Source organism: Pecten maximus, chromosome 2 (genome assembly GCF_902652985.1).
Source record: "Pecten maximus chromosome 2, xPecMax1.1, whole genome shotgun sequence".
Lineage (NCBI taxonomy): Eukaryota > Metazoa > Mollusca > Bivalvia > Pectinida > Pectinidae > Pecten > Pecten maximus.
Genome location: NC_047016.1, coordinates 19161558 through 19184931, shown reverse-complemented (window position 1 = coordinate 19184931; position 23374 = coordinate 19161558). Strand labels below are relative to the sequence as shown.

General features: G+C 38.1%; 2 protein-coding genes across 9 annotated transcripts in view; one reads left to right on the top strand and one right to left on the bottom strand.

Annotated features, from left to right (window-relative positions):
• Positions 1-17434, bottom strand: part of LOC117321008 (mechanosensory protein 2-like) — a 101646-nt gene extending 84212 nt beyond the window's left edge. The window contains exon 1 of the mRNA XM_033875490.1: positions 17070-17434. The gene's annotated coding sequence lies outside the window, so the exon portion shown is untranslated. The remainder of the gene's footprint in view (positions 1-17069) is intronic.
• The window catches only part of LOC117321019 (band 7 protein AGAP004871-like), a 65889-nt gene that overhangs the window by 12172 nt on the left and 30343 nt on the right, over positions 1-23374 (top strand). The window contains exon 1 of one of the 8 annotated variants that reach the window (XM_033875520.1): positions 4660-4813. The exons of 1 other annotated variant lie outside the window; for it this stretch is intronic. In XM_033875520.1, coding sequence (XP_033731411.1) covers positions 4747-4813 — 67 coding nt within the window. In that variant the 5' untranslated portion in view covers positions 4660-4746. Of the gene's footprint in view, positions 1-4659; positions 4814-7943; positions 8282-14201; positions 14325-18836; positions 20309-23067; positions 23178-23374 lie in introns of those variants that run through there. 6 more of the 8 variants (XM_033875540.1, XM_033875514.1, XR_004531201.1 and 3 more) reach the window with 6 other exon arrangements.

The following is a 23374-nucleotide window of genomic DNA, read 5'->3' as shown; positions in this document are numbered from 1 at the left end:
AATGAGATCTGTATGTAAACCTGTATAAACCAGACAATGTATGATCTGTAAACCTGTATAAACCAGACAATGAGATCTGTATATAAACCTGTATAAACCAGACAATGTATGATCTGTAAACCTGTATAAACCAGACAGTGTATGATCTATAAACCTGTATAAACCAGACAATGTATGATCTGTAAACCTGTATAAACCAGACTCTGTGATCTGTAAACCTGTATAAACCAGACAATGAGATTTGTATGTAAACCTGTATGAACCAGACAATGAGATCTGTATGTAAACCTGTATAAACCAGACAATGAGATCTGTATGTAAACCTGTATAAACCAGACAATGAGATCTGTATGTATACCTGTATAAACCAAACTCTGTGATCTGTAAACCTGTATAAACCAGACTCTGTGATCTGTAAACCTGTATAAACCAGACAATGAGATTTGTATGTAAACCTGTATGAACCAGACAATGAGATCTGTATGTAAATCTGTATAAACCAGACAATGAGATCTGTATGTAAACCTGTATAAACCAGACAATGAGATCTGTATGTAAACCTGTATAAACCAGACAATGATATCTGTATGTAAACCTGTATAAACCAGACTCTGTGATCTGTAAACCTGTATAAACCAGACTCTGTGATCTGTAAACCTGTATAAACCAGACAATTGAGATTTGTATGTAAACCTGTATAAACCAGACAATGAGATCTGTAAACCTGTATAAACCAGACAATGAGATCTGTATGTATACCTGTATAAACCAGACAATGAGATCTGTATGTAAACCTGTATAAACCAGACAATGAGATCTGTATGTAAACCTGTATAAACCAGACAATGAGATCCGTATGTAAACCTGTATAAACCAGACAATGAGATATGTATGTAAACCTGTATAAACCAGACAATGGGATCTGTATGTAAACCTGTATAAACCAGAAAATGAGATCTGTATGTAAACCAGACAATGAGATCTGTATGTAAACCTGTATAAACCGGATAATGTATGATCTGTAAACCTGTATAAACCAGACAATGAGATCTGTATGTATACCTGTATAAACCAGACAATGAAATCTGTATGTAAACCTGTATAAACCAGACAATGAGATATGTATGTAAACCTGTATAAACCAGACAATGGGATCTGTATGTAAACCTGTATAAACCAGACAATGAGATCTGTATGTAAACCAGACAATGAGATCTGTATGTAAACCTGTATAAACCAGACAATGAGATCTGTATGTAAACCTGTATAAACCAGACAATGGGATCTGTATGTAAACCTGTATAAACCAGACAATGAGATCTGTATGTAACCAGACAATGAGATCTGTATGTATACCTGTATAAACCAGACTCTGTGATCTGTAAACCTGTATAAACCAGACAATGAGATTTGTATGTAAACCTGTATGAACCAGACAATGAGATCTGTATGTAAACCTGTATAAACCAGACAATGAGATCTGTATGTAAACCTGTATAAACCAGACAATGAGATCTGTATGTAAACCTGTATAAACCAGACGATGAGATCTGTATGTAAACCTGTATAAACCAAACTCTGTGATCTGTAAACCTGTATAAACCAGACTCTGTGATCTGTAAACCTGTATAAACCAGACAATGTGATCTGTAAACCTGTATAAACCAGACTCTGTGATCTGTAAATCTGTATAAACCAGACAATGAGATCTGTATGTAAACCTGTATAAACCAGACAATGAGATCTGTATGTAAACCTGTATAAACCAGACAATGATATCTGTATGTAAACCTGTATAAACCAGACTCTGTGATCTGTAAACCTGTATAAACCAGACTCTGTGATCTGTAAACCTGTATAAACCAGACAATGAGATTTGTATGTAAACCTGTATAAACCAGACAATGAGATCTGTAAACCTGTATAAACCAGACAATGAGATCTGTATGTATACCTGTATAAACCAGACAATGAGATCTGTATGTAAACCTGTATAAACCAGACAATGAGATCTGTATGTAAACCTGTATAAACCAGAAAATGAGATCTGTATGTAAACCTGTATAAACCAGACAATGGGATATGTATGTAAACCTGTATCAACCAGACAATGAGATCCGTATGTAAACCTGTATAAACCAGACAATGAGATATGTATGTAAACCTGTATAAACCAGACAATGGGATCTGTATGTAAACCGGTATAAACCAGAAAATGAGATCTGTATGTAAACCAGACAATGAGATCTGTATGTAAACCTGTATAAACCGGATAATGTATGATCTGTAAACCTGTATGAACCAGACAATGAGATCTGTATGTATACCTGTATAAACCAGACAATGAGATCTGTATGTAAACCTGTATAAACCAGACAATGAGATATGTATGTAAACCTGTATAAACCAGACAATGGGATCTGTATGTAAACCTGTATAAACCAGACAATGAGATCTGTATGTAAACCAGACAATGAGATCTGTATGTAAACCTGTATAAACCAGACAATGAGATATGTATGTAAACCTGTATAAACCAGACAATGGGATCTGTATGTAAACCTGTATAAACCAGACAATGAGATCTGTATGTAACCAGACAATGAGATCTGTATGTATACCTGTATAAACCAGACTCTGTGATCTGTAAACCTGTATAAACCAGACAATGAAATCTGTATGTAAATCTGTATAAACCAGACAATGAGATCTGTATGTAAACCTGTATAAACCAGACAATGAGATCTGTATGTAAACCTGTATAAACCAGACAATGAGATCTGTATGTAAACCTGTATAAACCAGACTCTGTGATCTGTAAACCTGTATAAACCAGACAATGATATCTGTATGTATACCTGTATAAACCAGACAATGAGATCTGTATGTAAACCTGTATAAACCAGACAATGAGATCTGTATGTAAACCTGTATAAACCAGACAATGAGATATGTATGTAAACCTGTATAAACCAGACAATGGGATCTGTATGTAAACCTGTATAAACCAGACAATGGGATCTGTATGTAAACTAGACAATGAGATATGTATGTAAACCTGTATAAACCAGACAATGTATGATCTGTAAACCTGTATAAACCAGACAATGAGATCTGTATGTATACCTGTATAAACCAGACAATGAGATTTGTATGTAAACCTGTATAAACCAGACAATGAGATATGTATGTAAACCTGTATAAACCAGACAATGGGATCTGTATGTTAACCTGTATAAACCAGACAATGAGATCTGTATGTAAACCAGACAATGGGATCTGTATGTAAACCTGTATAAACCAGACAATGAGATCTGTATGTAAACCTGTATAAACCAGACAATGAGATCTGTATGTAAACCAGACAATGAGATCTGTATGTATACCTGTATAAACCAGACTCTGTGATCTGTAAACCTGTATAAACCAGACTCTGTGATCTGTAAACCTGTATAAACCAGACACTGTCTGATCTGTTAACCTGTATAAACCAGACACTGTCTGATCTGTAAACCTGTATAAACCAGACAATGAGATCTGTATGTAAACCTGTATAAACCAGACAATGAGATCTGTATGTAAACCTGTATAAACCAGACAATGAGATTTGTATGTAAACCTGTATAAACCAGACAATGAGATCTGTATGTAAACCTGTATAAACCAGACTCTGTGATCTGTAAACCTGTATAAACCAGACTCTGTGATCTGTAAACCTGTATAAACCAGACTCTGTGATCTGTAAACCTGTATAAACCAGACTCTGTGATCTGTATGTAAACCTGTATAAACCAGACAATGAGATCTGTATGTAAACCTGTATAAACCAGACAATGAGATCTGTATGTAAACCTGTATAAACCAGACAGTGATATTTGTATGTAAACCTGTATAAACCAGACAATGAGATCTGTATGTATACCTGTATAGACCAGACAATGAGATCTGTATGTAAACCTGTATAAACCAGACAGTGATATTTGTATGTAAACCTGTATAAACCAGACAGTGATATTTGTATGTATACCTGTATAAACCAGACAATGAGATCTGTATGTAAACCTGTATAAACCAGACAATGGGGTCTGTATGTAAACCTGTATAAACCAGACAATGAGATCTGTATGTAAACCAGACAATGAGATCTGTATGTAAACCTATATAAACCAGATTCTGTAAAAACCAACCACTGTGATTTGTAAACCTGTATAAACCAGTCATTGTGTGATATGTAAATCTGTAAACCTGTATAGTCCAGATAGCTGCTGTGATCTGTAAATATGTATGAACCAGAGATTTGGATCAGTAAACCTGAAGTTGCCTGGTCATTGATAATTTGTAAACACAGAAACAGTCCAGCTGGTATGGTCAAAATGAAATGCAATTCACAGCATGTACAAAGAGATGTAAATTGAGTATTTGTATGTTTATAATCAATAACTAATGATATATGTACATGACACCTTCCTGTAAGTGTGGTATTTCATTAGGACCTGACCCCCAGGTGCCACCTTTATTTACCCACTATTATAGAGATATATGAACCACTGTATTTCCATGGTGAATATCTGTTATTTGGTTTCCATGGAAACCAGCATATATATATATATTATACAACTTGGTTAAATACAACAGTTTATTCATTCTCAGTACAAGGTTCTCATAAGCTACATTAGTCCTCTCATTTATAACAATTGGAATCTTTCCTTTATATATAAAGACAACTGACAAAACTGAAGTTACAGTATGACAGAAAATAATTATGCAGTATCACCTGTGATTGAACCAGTGAAAGAACAAATGCACTCAGTTGGTAAGTATCCCTATATGTTGTCAAACGTGTAGGTATAAACTAGGTAGAGGGGCTGGCCTGCCATCACCAGGCGTGGCTCTATGTGTTTAAGCTTGTCCACAAGTTGGAGGTTATGGGTTTGAAACATACATTGTAGCACTTCTGGAACTGATACTACCTAAAATCATTTACAGAATGTGGCATTATGAGGGTCTTTAGGGAATTCCTACAGTATTGATTGATGTTTGTGATTATACAGGAAATACACATAGCATTTACTTAAAATCAATGATAATGAGTATCTATTTCTACTTCAGAACAAAATAATTTTACCACTCAATACATTGTGGCTACATTGTTAATCATCTACTGCAGCTTGTACAGTGTGATATCTGCTGTTGGCTTTGATGTCTCTGTTATGACAGCTTCACATAAAACATTTATATTATTACAGATGTTCGAAATTAACAGCAGATGAATACTTCATGGAGTTGTATGAATGATTATCCACACATAATTGTTATATTATCCACACATAATTGTTATATCATCCAAATGTAATTGTTATATCATCCAAATGTAATTGTTATATCATCCAAATGTAATTGTTATATCATCCAAATGTAATTGTTATATCATCAACATGTAATTGTTATATCATCCAAATGTAATTGTTATATCATCCAAATGTAATTGTTATATCATCCAAATGTAATTGTTATATTATCCTAATGTAATTGTAATTGAAAACGGTTTATGGAAAATTTTCATTTAGTGGAATTTAATTAACAATAGGCTCACGGATTTGTGGTAGCCTGTATTAAGAGATTAGCCACCTGTGAATATTGATGATGTACATGTACCAAAACACAGGTTGTCTTTTGTGCAGCCCAGCATTGCATGGACGGAATAACAATTCTCCACTATTCTCCTCTTTATTGACTCATCTCTTTGAAACTTGGTACACATGTATAATTCATACTGTAGTTTGCCCTAGGTGCCTAGTTATGCATATTGCATTTTGAGACCAATCGGAAAACAACATGGCCGACAGACAGCCATCTTGGATTTTGACAATTGAAGTTTGTTATCGCTATTTCTCAGAAAGTACTAAAGGGATCTTTCTCAAATTTTATATGTAGGTTCTCCTTGGTGCCTAGTTATGCATATTGCATTTTGAGACCATTCGGAAAATAACATGGCCAACAGGCAGCCATCTTGGATTTTGACAATTGAAGTTTGTTATCGCTATTTCTCAGAAAGTACTGAAAGGAACTTTCTCAAATTTCATATGTAGTTTGCCCTAGGTGCCTTGTTATGCATATTGCATTTTGAGACCAATCAGAAAACAGTATGGCCGACAGGCACCCATCTTGGATTTTGACAATTGAAGTTTGTTATCGCTATTTCTCAGAAAGTACTAAAGGGATCTTTCTCAAAATTTCATATGTAGGTTCTCCTTGGTGCCTAGTTATGCATATTGCATTTTGAGACCAATCGAAAAATAACATGGCCGACAGGCAGCCATCTTGGATTTTGACAATTGAAGTTTGTTATCGCTATTTCTCAGAAAGTACTAAAGGGATCTTTCTCAAATTTCATATGTAGGTTGGCCTTGGTCCGTAGTTAAGCATATTCCATTTTTGGACTAGTTGGAAAACAACATGGCCAACAGACAGCCATCTTGGATTTTGACAATTGAAGTTTGTTATCACTATTTCTCAGAAAGTACTGAAGGGATCTTTCTCAAATTTCATATGTAGGTTCCCCTTGGTCCCTCGTATTGCATTTTGGGACCAGTCTGTCCTGAAAACAACCTTGCAAACAAACAGCCATTATCGCAAAATCTGAAATTTCTTATATAGCTAGGATTCCCTTGTTTGAAAAGTACTGGAGGGATGTTTCTCAATTTGCAAAGATTAGTAAAATGAAGGGAAAAGTAGAGAGAAGATCAATCTGACATAGAACCTATAAAGATCATTCAATGGTGGGCGCCAAGATCCCTCTGGGATCTCTTGTTTACAATAGCTGAAACTGTATAGCTTTATTGGATGAGATAATGCTCCATGTTCATTGTAACGATAACTATACTTGAGAAATGAGATTGTTTTGAGCTTAATTGAATAACTAATTTCAATGAAAATTGTTTGTAAAATTTGATTTTATTTCTCTCTTTTGGTTACTGTTTAATAGAATTGTCAATGGCTGGCCGACTGTATAGTAGTATATAGTATAGTAATATTATATAAAACTTTGAGGGCCAGAAGTGGCTCCCCTGGGTGCAGACTAGTGGGGAGGGTTTAACAGGGGAATTTAAGGTAAATCTTTTCAAGTTCTTCTGTATTGGTTTGATGGATTTTGATCAAATTAGCTTTGGAGAATTATTAGGTGAAATAGACACAATCATGTTTAAGCAGGGACCTGGCTCCTCAGGGAGTGGAGGGGCAGAGCCCAGCAGGGAAAATAGAGGATTTTTTAAAAACCTGTCTTCTTTTATATGGATAAAGGGATTTTGATCTAATTTGGTCAATCTGCAGAATCCGTTTGCATGAGGAATTGAATATTGTATTTTATCCTCTTTAGACAGAATCAGGTGCTATAGAGGAAGTAAGAATTCGCTATAGAGTGGAGTTTTTCACAGTTTAATTTTCTGACTTGAGGCAGCTCCCAAAATGAGTAAATATTTGTAAAACAACTGAAACAAAAGGGTAAATGCCGTGATCATGATAAAATATCCAGGTTATAACAGTGCAGGCCCTCTGGGCCTCTTGTTTCTATTACTTGAAAAAATTGTTTTTGCTCTCTGTCATTTAAATGCAATCTTTATTAAATGTTACTATAAATGGTTAAGCTAACAGTTCCCTGTGTATTGGACTGACAGTCACATGGATGTGTGTCACGCTTTATAAACAACATACACATGGTCACAAGACAGTTGTTATAGATGTGGTAAACACAGGCTTCTCCGACTAATTGTGCATTTAATGGATATTTTATCCGGACATTTGAACCTTACATAAGTACAATTGTGCATACTAGCATGAACATCTGATAATAATAGTGATTTTGGATCCAGAATACGATAGCACTGATTTTTGTGTATTGTAGATGTACAAGACCTAATTATCAGTCCTTTAGGGGGTAAAACCCTGATAATATATATATATTATCATTTTCTACAAATTCTCTGTTGTAACACCTTCCATCATCTACTGGAGCCAACAGCTAGCTGAGGTAATCACATTGATTACAGGTTTTCTCAGCCTACAGAGTACTGTTTTTGAAGCCTGGAGTCTCCTAATCTTTTCCGAGGTGATGTAATCATGGTAAAGATATCCTGAATTTATACACTGGAGTAGGTCACCTGGGCTGCATCAACTGAAGTGTTTATATTGTAACTCCTAGACATCTCTATATTCTGACAGCCTCCACCATGTCAGAGATACAGTACCAATTGAGACATGGATATCACAGCCATGAAAGAGCCCTGTAAGTATACTCTGGGCATCTGTAGGACAATGGAGCTTCAAAAAGCTGGTATTCAGAAATTATTTTCTCTATGACTGTCTCATAATCTTCCTAAATAGTTAATGGTATGATTATATATATGACATATAGATAACATCTGTACCCGGATGTGTATCAACTATGATAGCTAGGTGTCCTAATGCGTATCAACTATAGCAGGTGTCCCCATGTACCTGTCAACTATAACAGGTGTCCTTATGTGACTGTTAACTATAACAGGTGTCCCCCTGTGACTGTCATCTATAACTGGTGTCCTTATGTGACTGCCAACTATAACTGGTGTCCCCATGTGACTGTCAACTATATCAGGTGTCCCCATGTCACTGTCAACTATAACAGGTGACCTCATATGACTGTCAACTATAACAGGTGACCTCATATGACTGTCAACTATAACAGGTGTCCTTATGTGACTGTCAACTATAACAGGTGACCTCATGTGACTGTCAACTATAACAGGTGACCTCATGTGACTGTCAGCTATAGCAGATGACCTCATGTGACTGTCATCTATAACTGGTGACCTCATGTGACTGTCATCTATAACTCGTGTCCCTATGTGACAGTCAACTATAACAGGTGTCCCCTTGTGACTGTCATCTATAACAGGTGTCCCTATGTGACAGTCAACTATAACAGGTGACCTCATGTGACTGTCATCTATAACAGGTGACCTCATGTGACTGTCAGCTATAGCAGATGACCTCATGTGACTGTCATCTATAACTGGTGACCTCATGTGACTGTCATCTATAACTCGTGTCCCTATGTGACAGTCAACTATAACAGGTGTCCCCTTGTGACTGTCATCTATAACAGGTGTCCCTATGTGACAGTCAACTATAACAGGTGACCTCATGTGACTGTCATCTATAGCTGGTGACCTCATGTGACTGTCATCTATAACAGGTGTCCCTATGTGACAGTCAGCTATAACATGTGTCCCCTTGTGACTGTCATCTATAACAGGTGTCCCTATGTGACAGTCAACTATAACAGGTGTTCCCCTGTGACTGTTAACTATAACAGGTGTCCCCCTGTGACTGTTAACTATAACAGGTTTCCAGGTTGTCAGTTTTAATGTGTCCAGTTGAACACCTTTGGAGAATTTTCCAACACTTGGCACACTGAAGAGAATACATTAACCCTATGGTTAATCAACAACAAATTGTCTGAATGTAAAAAGAATAAATTAACCCTATGGTTAATATCTATATATGGCATGGATCCTGGATTTACTGTTTTGCCACTTGAAGTAAAAAAAACTACAATGACCCTTATACAGTGTCTTAACCTCAACAACAAATTGTCTGAATGTAAAAAGAAGCCAACAAGAACAATGACTCCTGATCCCTTAGTATCAATCTGATATTATGATGTTCCACAACCGGAATGACTTCAAGACAAGAACTGTAGTCTGCTGGGTAGCTAGCCCAAGTCTCCTCTGGCCCTAACACCACGTCTGGTGTAGGGCCCCAAGTCTCCTCTGGCCCTGACATCACATCTGGTGTAGGGCCCCAAGTCTCCTCTGGCCCTAACACTATTTCTGGTGTAGGGCCCCAAGTCTCCTCTGGCCCTGACATCACATCTGGTGTAGGGCCCCAAGTCTCCTCTGGCCCTGACATCACATCTGGTGTAGGGCCCCAAGTCTCCTCTGGCCCTAACACTACGTCTGGTGTAGGGCCCCAAGTCTCCTCTGGCCCTAACACCACGTCTGGTGTAGGGCCCCAAGTCTCCTCTGGCCCTAACACCACGTCTGGTGTAGGGCCCAAAGTCTCCTCTGGCCCTGATATCACATCTGGTGTAGGGCCCCAAGTCTCCTCTGGCCCTAACACTACGTCTGGTGTAGGGCCCCAAGTCTCCTCTGGCCCTAACACCACGTCTGGTGTAGGGCCCCAAGTCTCCTCTGGCCCTAACACTACGTCTGGTGTAGGGCCCCAAGTTTCCTCTAGCCCTAACACCACGTCTGGTGTAGGGCACCAAGTTTCCTCTGGCCCTAACACCACGTCTGGTGTAGGGCCCCAAGTCTCCTCTGGCCCTAACACCACGTCTGGTGTAGGGCACCAAGTCTCCTCTGGCCCTGACATCACATCTGGTGTAGGGCCCCAAGTCTCCTCTGGCCCTAACACTACGTCTGGTGTAGGGCCCCAAGTCTCCTCTGGCCCTAACACCACGTCTGGTGTAGGGCCCCAAGTCTCCTCTGGCCCTAACACTACGTCTGGTGTAGGGCCCCAAGTTTCCTCTAGCCCTAACACCACGTCTGGTGTAGGGCACCAAGTTTCCTCTGGCCCTGACATCACATCTGGTGTAAGGCCCCAGTCTCCTCTGGCCCTGACATCACATCTGGTGTAGGGCCCCAAGCTTCCTCTGGCCCTAACACTACGTCTGGTGTAGGGCACCAAGTTTCCTCTAGCCCTGACACCATGTCTGGTGTAGGGCCCCAAATTTCCTCTAGCCCTGACACCATGTCTGGTGTAGGGCCCCAAGTTTCCTCTAGCCCTGACACCATGTCTGGTGAAGGGCCCTATACCAGACATGGTGTCAGGGCCAGAAGTAACTGGGGCTACTGGGTGGCTTGCTGGAGAGTTTTATTGCTGTTCAATACTACATAGCTATTGATATTTGAAGTTGTTAAGTTGTGATGCTCTTGAAGGTTAACTTATCTTGGCCATCGAGGTTTTGTAGATATTGAGTGATATTGGCTGTATAATTGTCCCTTTTGGCGATATTTGGGTATTGTATATGGTTCAAACTGTTCTGATATGTTAGTCTGGTCCAGTTATAAGTCTAGCTACAGTAGATAAGTGAATTTCCTTGACATCAAAGTGCTCACGGTCAGTTAGATTGCACATAAAAATAGGACACAGGATATAGTTGACTGGAGTTCGCTGACAGGTCCCACTGTTGGTAGAGTTACCGGTCTATTAGATTATACTATTATAGATGTCCATCCATGATGTAATAGTATTTACGTCATTATTTGAATCATCAACAGAGACTATTTGCATTCCTGATAAGGTTGTACATGAGTGTTATTGTTTTACTTTTTTGCCCAAAAAAGAGCAAGCCACCATAATTCGTCTGACAGGTTGTCACAGACATGTCAGACATTGCCGCATCGCTTGCATGGAAATTCTTAGTTATGATACAATGCATCTGCAAGGAAGTTCTTATAAGAGAATGTTTTTCTGTAATGGCAGCTTGATAAAAGGCAGGGCTGACCAGGCATATAGAGGTAAGGCATCCTCATCTACATTCACTCATCATCTCCCTTCATACAGACAAAGGACAGACAGTGGACAGACAGTGGACAGACAGTGGACAGACAGAGATGGAGACTGAGTATCTCCCTTCATACAGACAGTGGACAGACAGAGATGGAGACTGATCATCGTCCTTCATAGAGACAGAGGACAGACAGACAGAGATGGAGACTGATCATTGGCCTTCATAGAGACAGAGGACAGACAGACAGAGTTGGAGACTAAGCATCGTGCTTTATACAGACAAAGGACAGACAGAGATGGAGACTGAGCATTGCCCTTTATACAGACAAAGGACAGACAGACAAACAGACCGAGTTGGAGACTGATCATCGTCCTTCATAGAGACAGAGGACAGACAGACCGAGTTGGAGACTGATCATCGTCCTTCATAGAGACAGAGGACAGACAGACAGAGATGGAGACTGATCATTGGCCTTCATAGAGACAGAGGACAGACAGACAGAGTTGGAGACTAAGCATCGTCCTTTATACAGACAAAGGACAGACAGAGATGGAGACTGAGCATTGCCCTTTATACAGACAATGGACAGACAGACAGACAGACCGAGTTGGAGACTGATCATCGTCCTTCATAGAGACAGAGGACAGACAGACAGAGATGGAGACTGATCATTGGCCTTCATAGAGACAGAGGACAGACAGACAGAGTTGGAGACTGATCATCGTCCTTCATAGAGACAGAGGACAGACAGACAGAGTTGGAGACTGAGCATCGTCCTTTATACAGACAAAGGACAGACAGAGATGGAGATTGAGCATTGCCCTTTATACAGACAAAGGACAGACAGACAGACAGACCGAGTTGGAGACTGATCATTGGCCTTCATACAGACAAACAGCTATAAGAAGTAGCCATGTAGACAGTAAGAGTGCAGTCTCCTCTAAAAGAACACATTAGCTATATTGAATATAACTTAAACCGAATTCATATCTAAATAAGACAGTAAAAAGTGTAGAAGCATTGAATTGCCTTGCTTTGGCATTCATAGTCAGTATAAACGACAGAGCTTTGCAACATATTGTATTTTATTTGCACAAAATACAGAGATAGCAAAGCGGTTCAATGATAAATACCCTACTAAAGGGGTTAAATACTTTAACGTAAATTTGAAAATTTCTTCTAGGACGGTTATAATCTTTATGTAGTAAAATATTTGCAGAAGCATAATCCTGTTGATTTTCTGACTAGTTGAGTATATTCATGTTTACCTTTATTCATTTGTGAAAATGATCCTGCCCTGCAAATATCAGTAGTCATTTCACTGTTTATCGAACCGACTATAATTATTATTTATGTTTGTGTTGTGGCTATACTGAATGAGAATATCTAGTAATAAACAAAAATGTGTTACCATCAATAACATCAGAAGCTTTAGATCTACTTGTAGGTAGATAACCATGTACACACATGGTGTGATATATGTAAATGAAGGGTCTGCCTGATGAAATGACACCTGGCTATGTAAATACTTCCATAGATAGGCCATTAAATGATGAACCCTCTTGGGTCTGTATAGGGTGTATCTTACTATCATTTGTGCTTGTGCTTGATTATTCAGGAAGTTGGACTAGATCAGGCAGGATAATATTGTCATGAACCGCTGAATCATATTTGTTTGTACCTTGATTTAGAAGTTGTGTATGCTGCGACCTTGACTTGGATGTTGTATTTGAGTTGTGACCTTGACTTTGTTTTGTATTGGTTTTGACCTTGTGTAGGTGGTTGTGCCTATCGTGACCTCGACTTGTTGGTTTTGTTAGTTGTGTTATAGTTATGACCTTGGCTTCTTGTTTGTGTATGTGACCTTAACTTGGAGGTTGCATTTGTTATGTCCTTTACTTGGTGGATGTCTGTTGTGACCTTGATTTGTAGTCAATAACTACCTTTACATGGAGGTTGTCTTAGTTGGGACATTGAATTGTAGGTTTTTCTAGTTGTGACCTTGACTTGGGATGTTGTGTTAGTTGTGACCTAGACTTGGGAGGTTGTGTTAGTTTGTGACCTTGACTTGGGAGGTTGTGTTAGTTTGTGACCTTGACTTGGGAGGTTGTGTTAGTTTGTGACCTTGACTTGGGAGGTTGTGTTAGTTGTGACCTTGACTTGGGATGTTGTGTTAGTTTTGACCTTGACTTGGGATGTTGTGTTAGTTTTTACCTTGACTTGGGATATTGTGTTAGTTGCGTCCTTGACTTGGGATGTTGTGTTAGTTTTGACCTTGACTTCCGATGTTGTGTTAGTTTTGACCTTGACTTTGGATGTTGTGTTAGTTGTGACCTTGACTTGGGATGTTGTGTTAGTTGTGACCTTGACTTGGGATGTTGTGTTAGTTTTGACCTTGACTTGGGATGTTGTGTTAGTTTTGACCTTGACTTCGGATGTTGTGTTAGTTTTGACCTTGACTTGGGATATTGTGTTAGTTGTGACATTGACTTGGGATGTTGTGTTAGTTTTGACCTTGACTTGGGATATTGTGTTAGTTGTGATCTTGAGTTGGAAGCTGTGTTAGCTGTGACCTTGACTTAGAAGTTTTTGTTAGTTGTGACCTTGACTTGGGATGTTATGCTAGTTTTGTGACCTTGACATAGGAGGTTATTAGTTGACATGATTTAGGACATGGTGTATGCTATACAGAGTTTTGCAGAAGGGGGAGGAGCCATGTATGAATTCTATACTGTGTTTGCAAAGGATATCTACGACAGTAGGGGAAACAGTTCAGGTAGAGTAACTTTGACTGAAATTTTGATCAGTAACTCAAGCCTATACAATTCAACATACCACATTTTTTAAGCAAATGTAAATTTTAGCATTGTGATATAAAAAATCAATTAGTGACTTTCCTATAATTTCTCATTTAACAGCAGATATTTCTGTTTTAGCTATTAAGATTTTTGGTATGTTATTTTCATTAATGAGTTTACGTATACGTAATTATGCTTCATATATTGTAAATGTGCATATTCACTTACTGTAAACGTACATATTTCAGCAATAATCTTCAGCATTTTTTTGTGTTCTTGTGCTTGTCACCAATATGCTTTTCCTGGAAATGGCTGGTTAGTTCACCTACATGTAGTATTCTTGAGTTTTGCCAGAGCCTTGGTTAATAGGCTATTAAGTGATTCCAGGGGGTACATGTTTGTGATTAGCCCACCATCATCAGATGGTGGGCTATTCAAATCGCCCTGCGTCCGTGGTCCGTGGTCCGTGGTCCGTCCGTCCTTCCGTCCATCCCTCCGTCCCCCCGTCCCTCCGTCCGTCCGTAAACAATTCTTGTTATCGCTATTTCTCGGAAGGTACTGAAGGGATCTTTCCCAAATTTCATATGTAGGTTCCTCTTGGTGCCTAGTTATGCATATTGCATTTTGAGACTAATCGGAAAACAACATGGCCGACAGGAAGCCATCTTGGATTTTGACAATTGAGGTTTGTTATCGCTATTCCTCAGAAAGTACTGAAGGGATCTTTCTCAAATTGCATATTTAGGTTCCCCTTGATGCTTAGTTATGCATATTACATTTTGAGACTAATCGGAAAACAACATGGCCGACAGGCAGCCATCTTGGATTTTGACAATTGAAGTTTGTTATCGCTATTTCTGAGAAAGTACTGAAGGGATCTTTCCCAAATTTCATATGTAGGTTCCCCTCGGTGCTTAGTTATGCATATTGCATTTTGAGACTGATCGGAAAACAACATGGCTGACAGGCAGCCATCTTGGATTTCGACAATTGAAATTTGTTATCGCTATTTCTAAGAAAGTAATGAAGGGATATTCCTGAAATTTCATGTGTAGGTTCCCCCTGGTGCCTAGTTATGCATATTGCATTTTGAGACCAATCTGAAAACAACATGGCCGACAGGCAGCCATCTTGGATTTTGACAATTGAAGTTTGTTATCACTATTTCTAAGAAAGTACTGAAGGGATCTTTCTCAAATTTCATATTTAGGTTCCCCTTGATGCTTAGTTATGCATATTGCATTTTGAGACTAATCGGAAAACAACATGGCCGACAGGCAGCCATCTTGGATTTCGACAATTGAAGTTTGTTATCGCTATTTCTCAGAAAGCACTGAAGGGATCTTTCTCAAATTTCATAAGTAGGTTCCTCTTGGTGCCTATTTATGCATATTGCATTTTGTGACCAATCGGAAAACAACATGGCCGACAGGCAGCCATCTTGGATTTTGACAATTGAAGTTTGTTATCGCTATTTTTCAGAAAGTAATGAAGGGATCTTTCTCAAATTTCATACACAGGTTCCCCTCGGTGCCTAGTTATGCATATTGCATTTTGAGACTAATCAGAAAACAACATGGCCAACAGGCAGTCATCTTGGATTTTGACAATTGAAGTTTGTTATCGCTATTTCTCAGAAAGTACTGAAGGGATCTTTCTCAAATTTCATATGTAGGTTCCCCTCTGTGCCTAGTTTTGCATATTGGGACCAATCCAAAAACAACATGGTCGACAGACAGCCATTATCGCTAAATCTTAAATTTTATATATAGGTTCCCCTTGCTTGAAAAGTACTAGCTATAGAGGGCTGTTTCTGAATTTACACAGATTAGTAAGACTTAGAGGAAGAGAAAAGTAGAGAAAAGATCAATCTGACATGGAACCTATGAAGATCATTCAATGGTGGGCGCCAAGATCCCTCTGGGATCTCTTGTTTTCTAAATTATATTTGATTGAATTATATTTAGGGTCAGGTGAACGTATGGCATCCCTTGCCCCAATATCACTTAGAGCTGTAAAATACTTCTTATATTTGTTTATCATTGCGACATTGAAACATCTGTTTCTTTTATGTGTCGAGTTGGTACAGTGGTAGCAATTGAGAATCTACTCTTGGCATGGACCCATAGATCATACGTTTGAGGTCGGCAAAGACGAAAGTAAAAAATTGTCTTTCTTTGTCTTTTCACTCATTTGTGTTTCAATGTTGGGGGGGGGGGGGGGGGGGGGGGGTTATAATTATAGTATACAGACTCTGAATTGAGTTAGGACTTGATCCTCACCTTTAGATAGCTCTGTTATATAACAGGAGAGGGAAAATGCAACAACCAGACCGGGACTCGAACCCCGGACCTCCTAACTCTAGATGGACATTCTAACCATTTGAGCTAACCTCTATGCACTGGCTTTCAGTCCAGTCCATTGTCGCTACATTCCTCCCTCCAACAAAGTCGTGGACCCTGAAGACACATATGAGACCCTATACCCCCTCCGTGGGTATCTAGTTGGGTGCCAATTTATATAACATCGATGAGAGGGACCAGGACTCAGACCTGGGACCTCCGAACTCTAGATGGACGCTCTAACCAGTTGAACTATGGCTATCGGCGTTAAGCCCAGTCCTGTTCCACTAAATGTACACACTAACTGCTTATTATTTTGTTGCAAGCATCTTGCGTATAATTTCTGTACACAATGTCTACCTACATATAAAAGAGTCTTACCTGGGACCTTATACGATTTCTTTTGCACTAAGACTCGACTGGCCTTTCAATAAATACTATAATCCCAATTTTGTTGAAACTGCTGCTATATTCCATGGTAGTTTGTTATATGTCACTTCTAACACCACTATCCATGTGTAGTGGCACCACTACCTAGTTGTTGTGTTTCCCTGTCACCTGTTCTACATTTACCATTACAATGGTATACCGTTATGTCCTCAATGGTCACAGTGAGTGTTGGATCAATTAAATATCAATCTGTGTTAAAATCTCACTTAGTCCAACACAGTCCCACTTTTACTTAACTGACCTCAACTAATTAAGGAAGTCAAATTCATCATTGTTTGAGCATATTTTCCAGACTTGGATACCTAAGGTAGATGTTGTCTATTGGGTAACTATAGCGTACATGTTTACATTCACCTCAGGTTTGACAAGTGATCTTACTGTATAGAGTGTATACACATACATTCACTTTTAATTTACTATTGAAGCAAGGCATGAAGTAAGTCAACCAAACAGTGCAAACTATATTATATATTCTATATACAGGTTTTAAAGTTTCCTATACCTAACTATATATATTCTATATACAGGTTTTAAAGTTTCCTATACCTAACTATATATATTCTATATACAGGTTTTAAAGTTTCCTATACCTAACTATATATATTCTATATACAGGTTTTAAAGTTTCCTATACCAGAAATAATTACAGGTGTTGAATTGAAGTTTAGGTACAGTATCAGTAGTACACCTATCATTTATCCATAGAATATACGGGAGGTGGGAGATCCAACGTCCGTGTAAACAGTTCGGTATGGTTCTGTGTTACCCAGATGACGGATTCCACAAGAAATACAAGAGTCCAGCCGTAAAAAACGAGTAGTCAAAGGGTAAAGGTAACCATGACAACCGTAGAGTTGAACACTTTAGACACTGTAAATGAGTCAGTACTTATATTCCAAAAGACTAAAATTTTACAATGGTAGATGTCATCTTTTCAATATCAAAAAAAAACCTCTTTGTTTGGAATTGAAATATGTTTTTCTTTGAACATCATTACTGAAATACCTAGACAAGACCAGATGAGGGCCCAGGAATGAAGTACAAATTAATGTACTTCATTTGTCCAGATGTATTTCTGGTGTCAAATGACTACTTGCAATTGTGTGCAAGTCGCTAAGGTCAAAGGTCAGCATACTTTACATTTTCCTAACAAGTTCTTGAAGACAAAGGAGTTTCTTTGTAGCAATGATCTTTACCTAACGGACATAAATGTGTAGAGGTTGCTTATCGTATGTTACTTAAAAGAAAACCTCCAAACAGCATTTGGTGGATGTATTGTATTATTTCGTCTGTATATGTTTTTTTTATACTAATTATCTACAGCTTGGATGAAGTATCCCCTAAGGGTAGCATTATGTTGACCTTAACATGGAGGTCACTGGCCATGGTTTGTGACCTTTAAACCTAGCCAGGATATTTCATTACAGCATGACAGTAGTTTATTTGCTGATGCCAATTGATCTGATATTATGTGTATATATTGGGAATTGGGAAGGTCTGTTGTTAGGCTGACAGTATAGGTAAACTCAAGGGAGAGTGAAACTGCCAAAGTAACCTTGACATGGACAATTAAAACTCCAGTAATTTACCTGGAGTACCTCTGGATCCCTATATGCTCAGAAGTATGAAACTGATCGAATCACAAATAGTCACGGATAAATGACACTGTGCAGGAAGCTTTGCTATATTTAGTCTATTGTAGGATTTAATGCCAGATTTACCTGTATATACACTTGTCCTTCCACCCAGCTGTTTACACCCAGTCACGTGGGCCACAGTGTACATTCTGGTTCTATAACCAGGGTGAGGCAGGTTCTCTGTCATATTAGTCTGGAGTTGGGTAATAGTATAATTTATATTACCACATTTATACAAACATGGATTACACATAGGTAGTGGTGAAGTCAGTACTGGTAATACACTATGGTCTAATGGCTACCTGTATTCTCACCTGTATTTACTGTGTCAGGTGTGATACAGGCTATAGGGTAAATCACAGCAAGGACATATCTCATTAATGTATTGCAGTTACAAATATAATATATTACAGCAAAAACCAGTAGTGATATTGTGTATTACAGCAAGAACCAGGTTTGATATGGTGTATTACAGCAACGACCAGGTGTGATATGGTGTATTACAGCAACGACCAGGTGTGATATAGTCTATTACAGCAACGACCAGGTGTGATATAGTCTATTACAGGCAACGACCAGGTGTGATATAGTCTATTACAGCAAGGAACAGGTGTGATATAGTGTATTACAGCAACGACCAGGTGTGATATAATGTATTACAGCAACAACCAGGTGTGATATAGTCTATTACACAGAGGAGTGTATTACAGCAACATCCAGTGGGGATACAGTATATTACAGCAAGGACCAGGTGTGATATAGTGCATTCTCTTACAAAGAGAGAATGTGTGTAGTTTTCAGTTAGTGATCAGTTCTTAGATTGGTGACTATATTACATCACCTGTCTGATAGAAGAATAAGAGATCCTGACAGTCTGTTTAAATGTCATGCTGGTTACCTAGTATTGGAAAGTTAAGGAGTATGGAACCTGGGATTATGTGTTAACCTAACACATCAACAGATTAATACTTCCATTAAATTGTACTAATTTATTTACAACATGAAACAGTAGGTATATCTTGTATGTATTCTGTGACACCAAATTTAAAAAGATGGCTGGAAGCTCTGGATCACACAGATCGGTGATCACTCATCGCTCCTTTCCTGGTTTCCATGCACGAAGTGCCACATCTATAGCATTGGAAGATAGGTCATTACGCCCTCTCAGTCATGATGCATCTGACCTCGACCATGGCGATGTCCACCGTGACAGCCATTATGATGTCAGAACCCCTGATGTCCAGGACCTCAATAAGTTTGAAAACAACTGGGAGGATCTGGATGCTGAATTTGAATCAAGAGACGATACTTGGGAAAGTAGTGTTATAAAGACAGAGAGATGGGAAACAGACAATACTGAAATGATCCCAAAACAAAATCATGACAACTTATCAAAGGCTGACCAAAATGACGAGGATTTATGGGATGCCAAAGAAGTTGCATGGGAAATCGGCAAAGTTGAAGATGTTAGTTTGAAACACATGGATCCCAGGTCAGAAAGGAGTGAAACCTATAAATTGTCAGGAGATAAAGGTAAAAACTACCACACACACACAAATATATAGGTATTTTATAGGTAATAGGTCTCCCATATATAGTAATAGGTCTCCCATATATAGTAATAGGTCTCCCATATATAGTAATAGGTCTCCCATATATAGTAATGTCTCCCATATATAATAATAGGCCTCCAATATATAGTAATATAGGTCTCCCATATATATTAATAGGTCTCCCATATATAGTAATATAGGTCTCCCATATATAGTAATGTCTCCCATATATAATAATAGGCCTCCAATATATAGTAATATAGGTCTCCCATATATAGTAATAGGTCTCCCATATATAGTAATATAGGTCTCCCATATATAGTAATAGGTCTCCCATATATAGTAATAGGTCTCCCATATATAGTAATAAGTCTCCCATATATAGTAATGGGTCTCCCATATATAGGAATGTCTCCCATATATAGTAATGGGTCTCCCATATATAGTAATGTCTCCCATATATAGTAATAGCTAGGTCTCCCATATATAGTAATAGGTCTCCCATATATAGTAATGGGTCTCCCATATATAGTAATAAGTCTACCATATATAGTAATTGGTCTCCCATATATAGTAATAAGTCTACCCATATATAGTAATATAGGTCTCCCATATATAGTAATGGGTCTCCCATATATAGTAATGGGTCTCCCATATATAGTATAGGGTCTCCCATATATAGTAATAGGTCTCCCATATATAGTAATAGGGTCTCCCATATATAGTAATAGGTCTCCCATATATAGTAATAGGTCTCCCATATATAGTAATATAGGTCTCCCATATATAGTAATAGGTCTCCCATATATAGTAATAGGTCTCCCATATATAGTAATATAGGTCTCCCATATATAGTAATAGGTCTCCCATATATAGTAATAGGTCTCCCATATATAGTAATGTCTCCCATATATAGTAATAGGTCTCCCATATATAGTAATAGGTCTCCCATATATAGTAATAGTCTCCCATATATAGTAATAGGTCTCCCATATATAGTAATAGGTCTCCCATATATAGTAATAGGTCTCCCATATATAGTAATAGGTCTCCCATATATAGTAATAGGTCTCCCATATATAGTAATAGGTCTCCCATATATAGTAATAGGTCTCCCATATATAGTAATAGGTCTCCCATATATAGTAATAGGCTTCCCATATATAGTAATAGGCCTCCCATATATAGTAATAGGTCTCCCATATATAGTAATGTCTCCCATATATAGTATAGTTTTATAGGTAATAGGCCTCCCATACATAAGAAGTAACCTCCCCCAAACCCCCCCTCCCCATATTATATGGTATCTCTTTTTAGGAAATAGGCCCCATTTTAGTATGTAAAAGCACACCGTAACATACAGAGAGTGTACAGAGAGTGTACAGGGCTGAATCAGTGTATTATATTATGTTAGGGACAAATAGAAAGCCTCTTCATTACAGAATAGTTCAAAAAGCTCGTCAGACATGGGAGGCATGACTCTGCTGATCTGAGAACCAGTTTGTTTGTATGTTTTTAATTTTAGATTATCCAGCAGACCATTACCGAATCTTTCCAAAATCAAGTTTCTATATTTTGACCTCATTCCTCCATGTGTATTCCCCAGGGTAGAACATCAAGTATAAATGATCTATCAAGGAGCTAACATAAAAGTTTGTGTGTGATGTATAGCACAAAGATAACTAGAGAAAGGAGTGGTAAAGGTATGCTGGGATGTTTATTTGTCCCTGTCCAACGGTATTCAACATATACATCATCTGTATTTGATACTCAAGTTCATGTAAATCATTAAAAAAATCCCATTTTACTCCAGAAATTCAGTCTATATATATATATGTTTGTTATACTATTACTATATTCACCATTTTTTTTTTTTTTTTTTTAGATTTTGTATTAAATTATTCTGAGATAAATTTAGAATTGATGCTAGACAACTGTGCCAGCTGTTTTGGCATTGTAGACGAAACAGAAGAAAGTCAATATTGATCCATAAGTCTTTAATTCCAGGTCCTGGTTATCTTTAAATGGTCTAGCTGTTGGAGACCACACCAATGTCAGTACATACTTCAGATCTATCTAACTGGTAATAATATTACATTACTGTGCTGGCTTCCTTCCCTTTGGTACCAATTTACTTCCTGGCTAGACAGATTCTGGGAGAGTCAAATCAGTAAGATAAAGGAACTCTTTTGAACTGGTGCCTGTCTCATTTGGATGTTTGACACTTGAGGGAACTGACAGATGGACCATAACAATTGAACCTTAGGTGGAGCAATTTCTACACATGTGCCTTTAATTCTATTACCCCATACTTACATGTAAAATTAGCCTGGAGTGATATAGATAGTGACAACCTATCCTGGTATCTAACACTGGATAACCATGGCAAGCTTGACCAACTGTAGGATCAATATATTTAGAGGGCATGAAGTTCTTTAATGCTCTATATTTAAGTACACATACAGTATTCATTAACTCACAACTTACTCCTATAAACTGTAATTACTTCTGAAGGCCGCAGTGTCAAAGTCAAGGCTGTTGTATACAATATGTATTTGATTTTTTATCGAAAGGCACGAAGCTAACAAGGAATATAGCTTAATGAGAGCAATGTGTATTGTCCAGGAATGGGTGGTACTCCTGTGAGGATTAGTGGGAGCAGCATCATCTCCTCCAGCATCAGGACCACTAGGGGGTTATCTGTAATTAACAGAGAAACCTGTCTTACTGGGGTAGGGCCATATCATATATAAACACACAGCTGAGCATGTAAACAATCCGCTCTGTCTATGTAGCCTGTTTATGTTTCAATATGCCAGAGACTAAAACAGATATTGGTCTGGAGGACTGTAAGTATTCAAACATTAGAAACTGCTAAGATTAAGTTTGTACACTGCCCAAGTTTACACTATCTTATTTCTTTTTAGTTTTATTTGCTTTAGATCTGTGTTCTAACTCTCTAATGAATATACTAACTTTCTTTTCTTCAGATTTGTATACTATCTTCTGTACAAATGCTTACATTTCTACTTCTGTATACCAACTA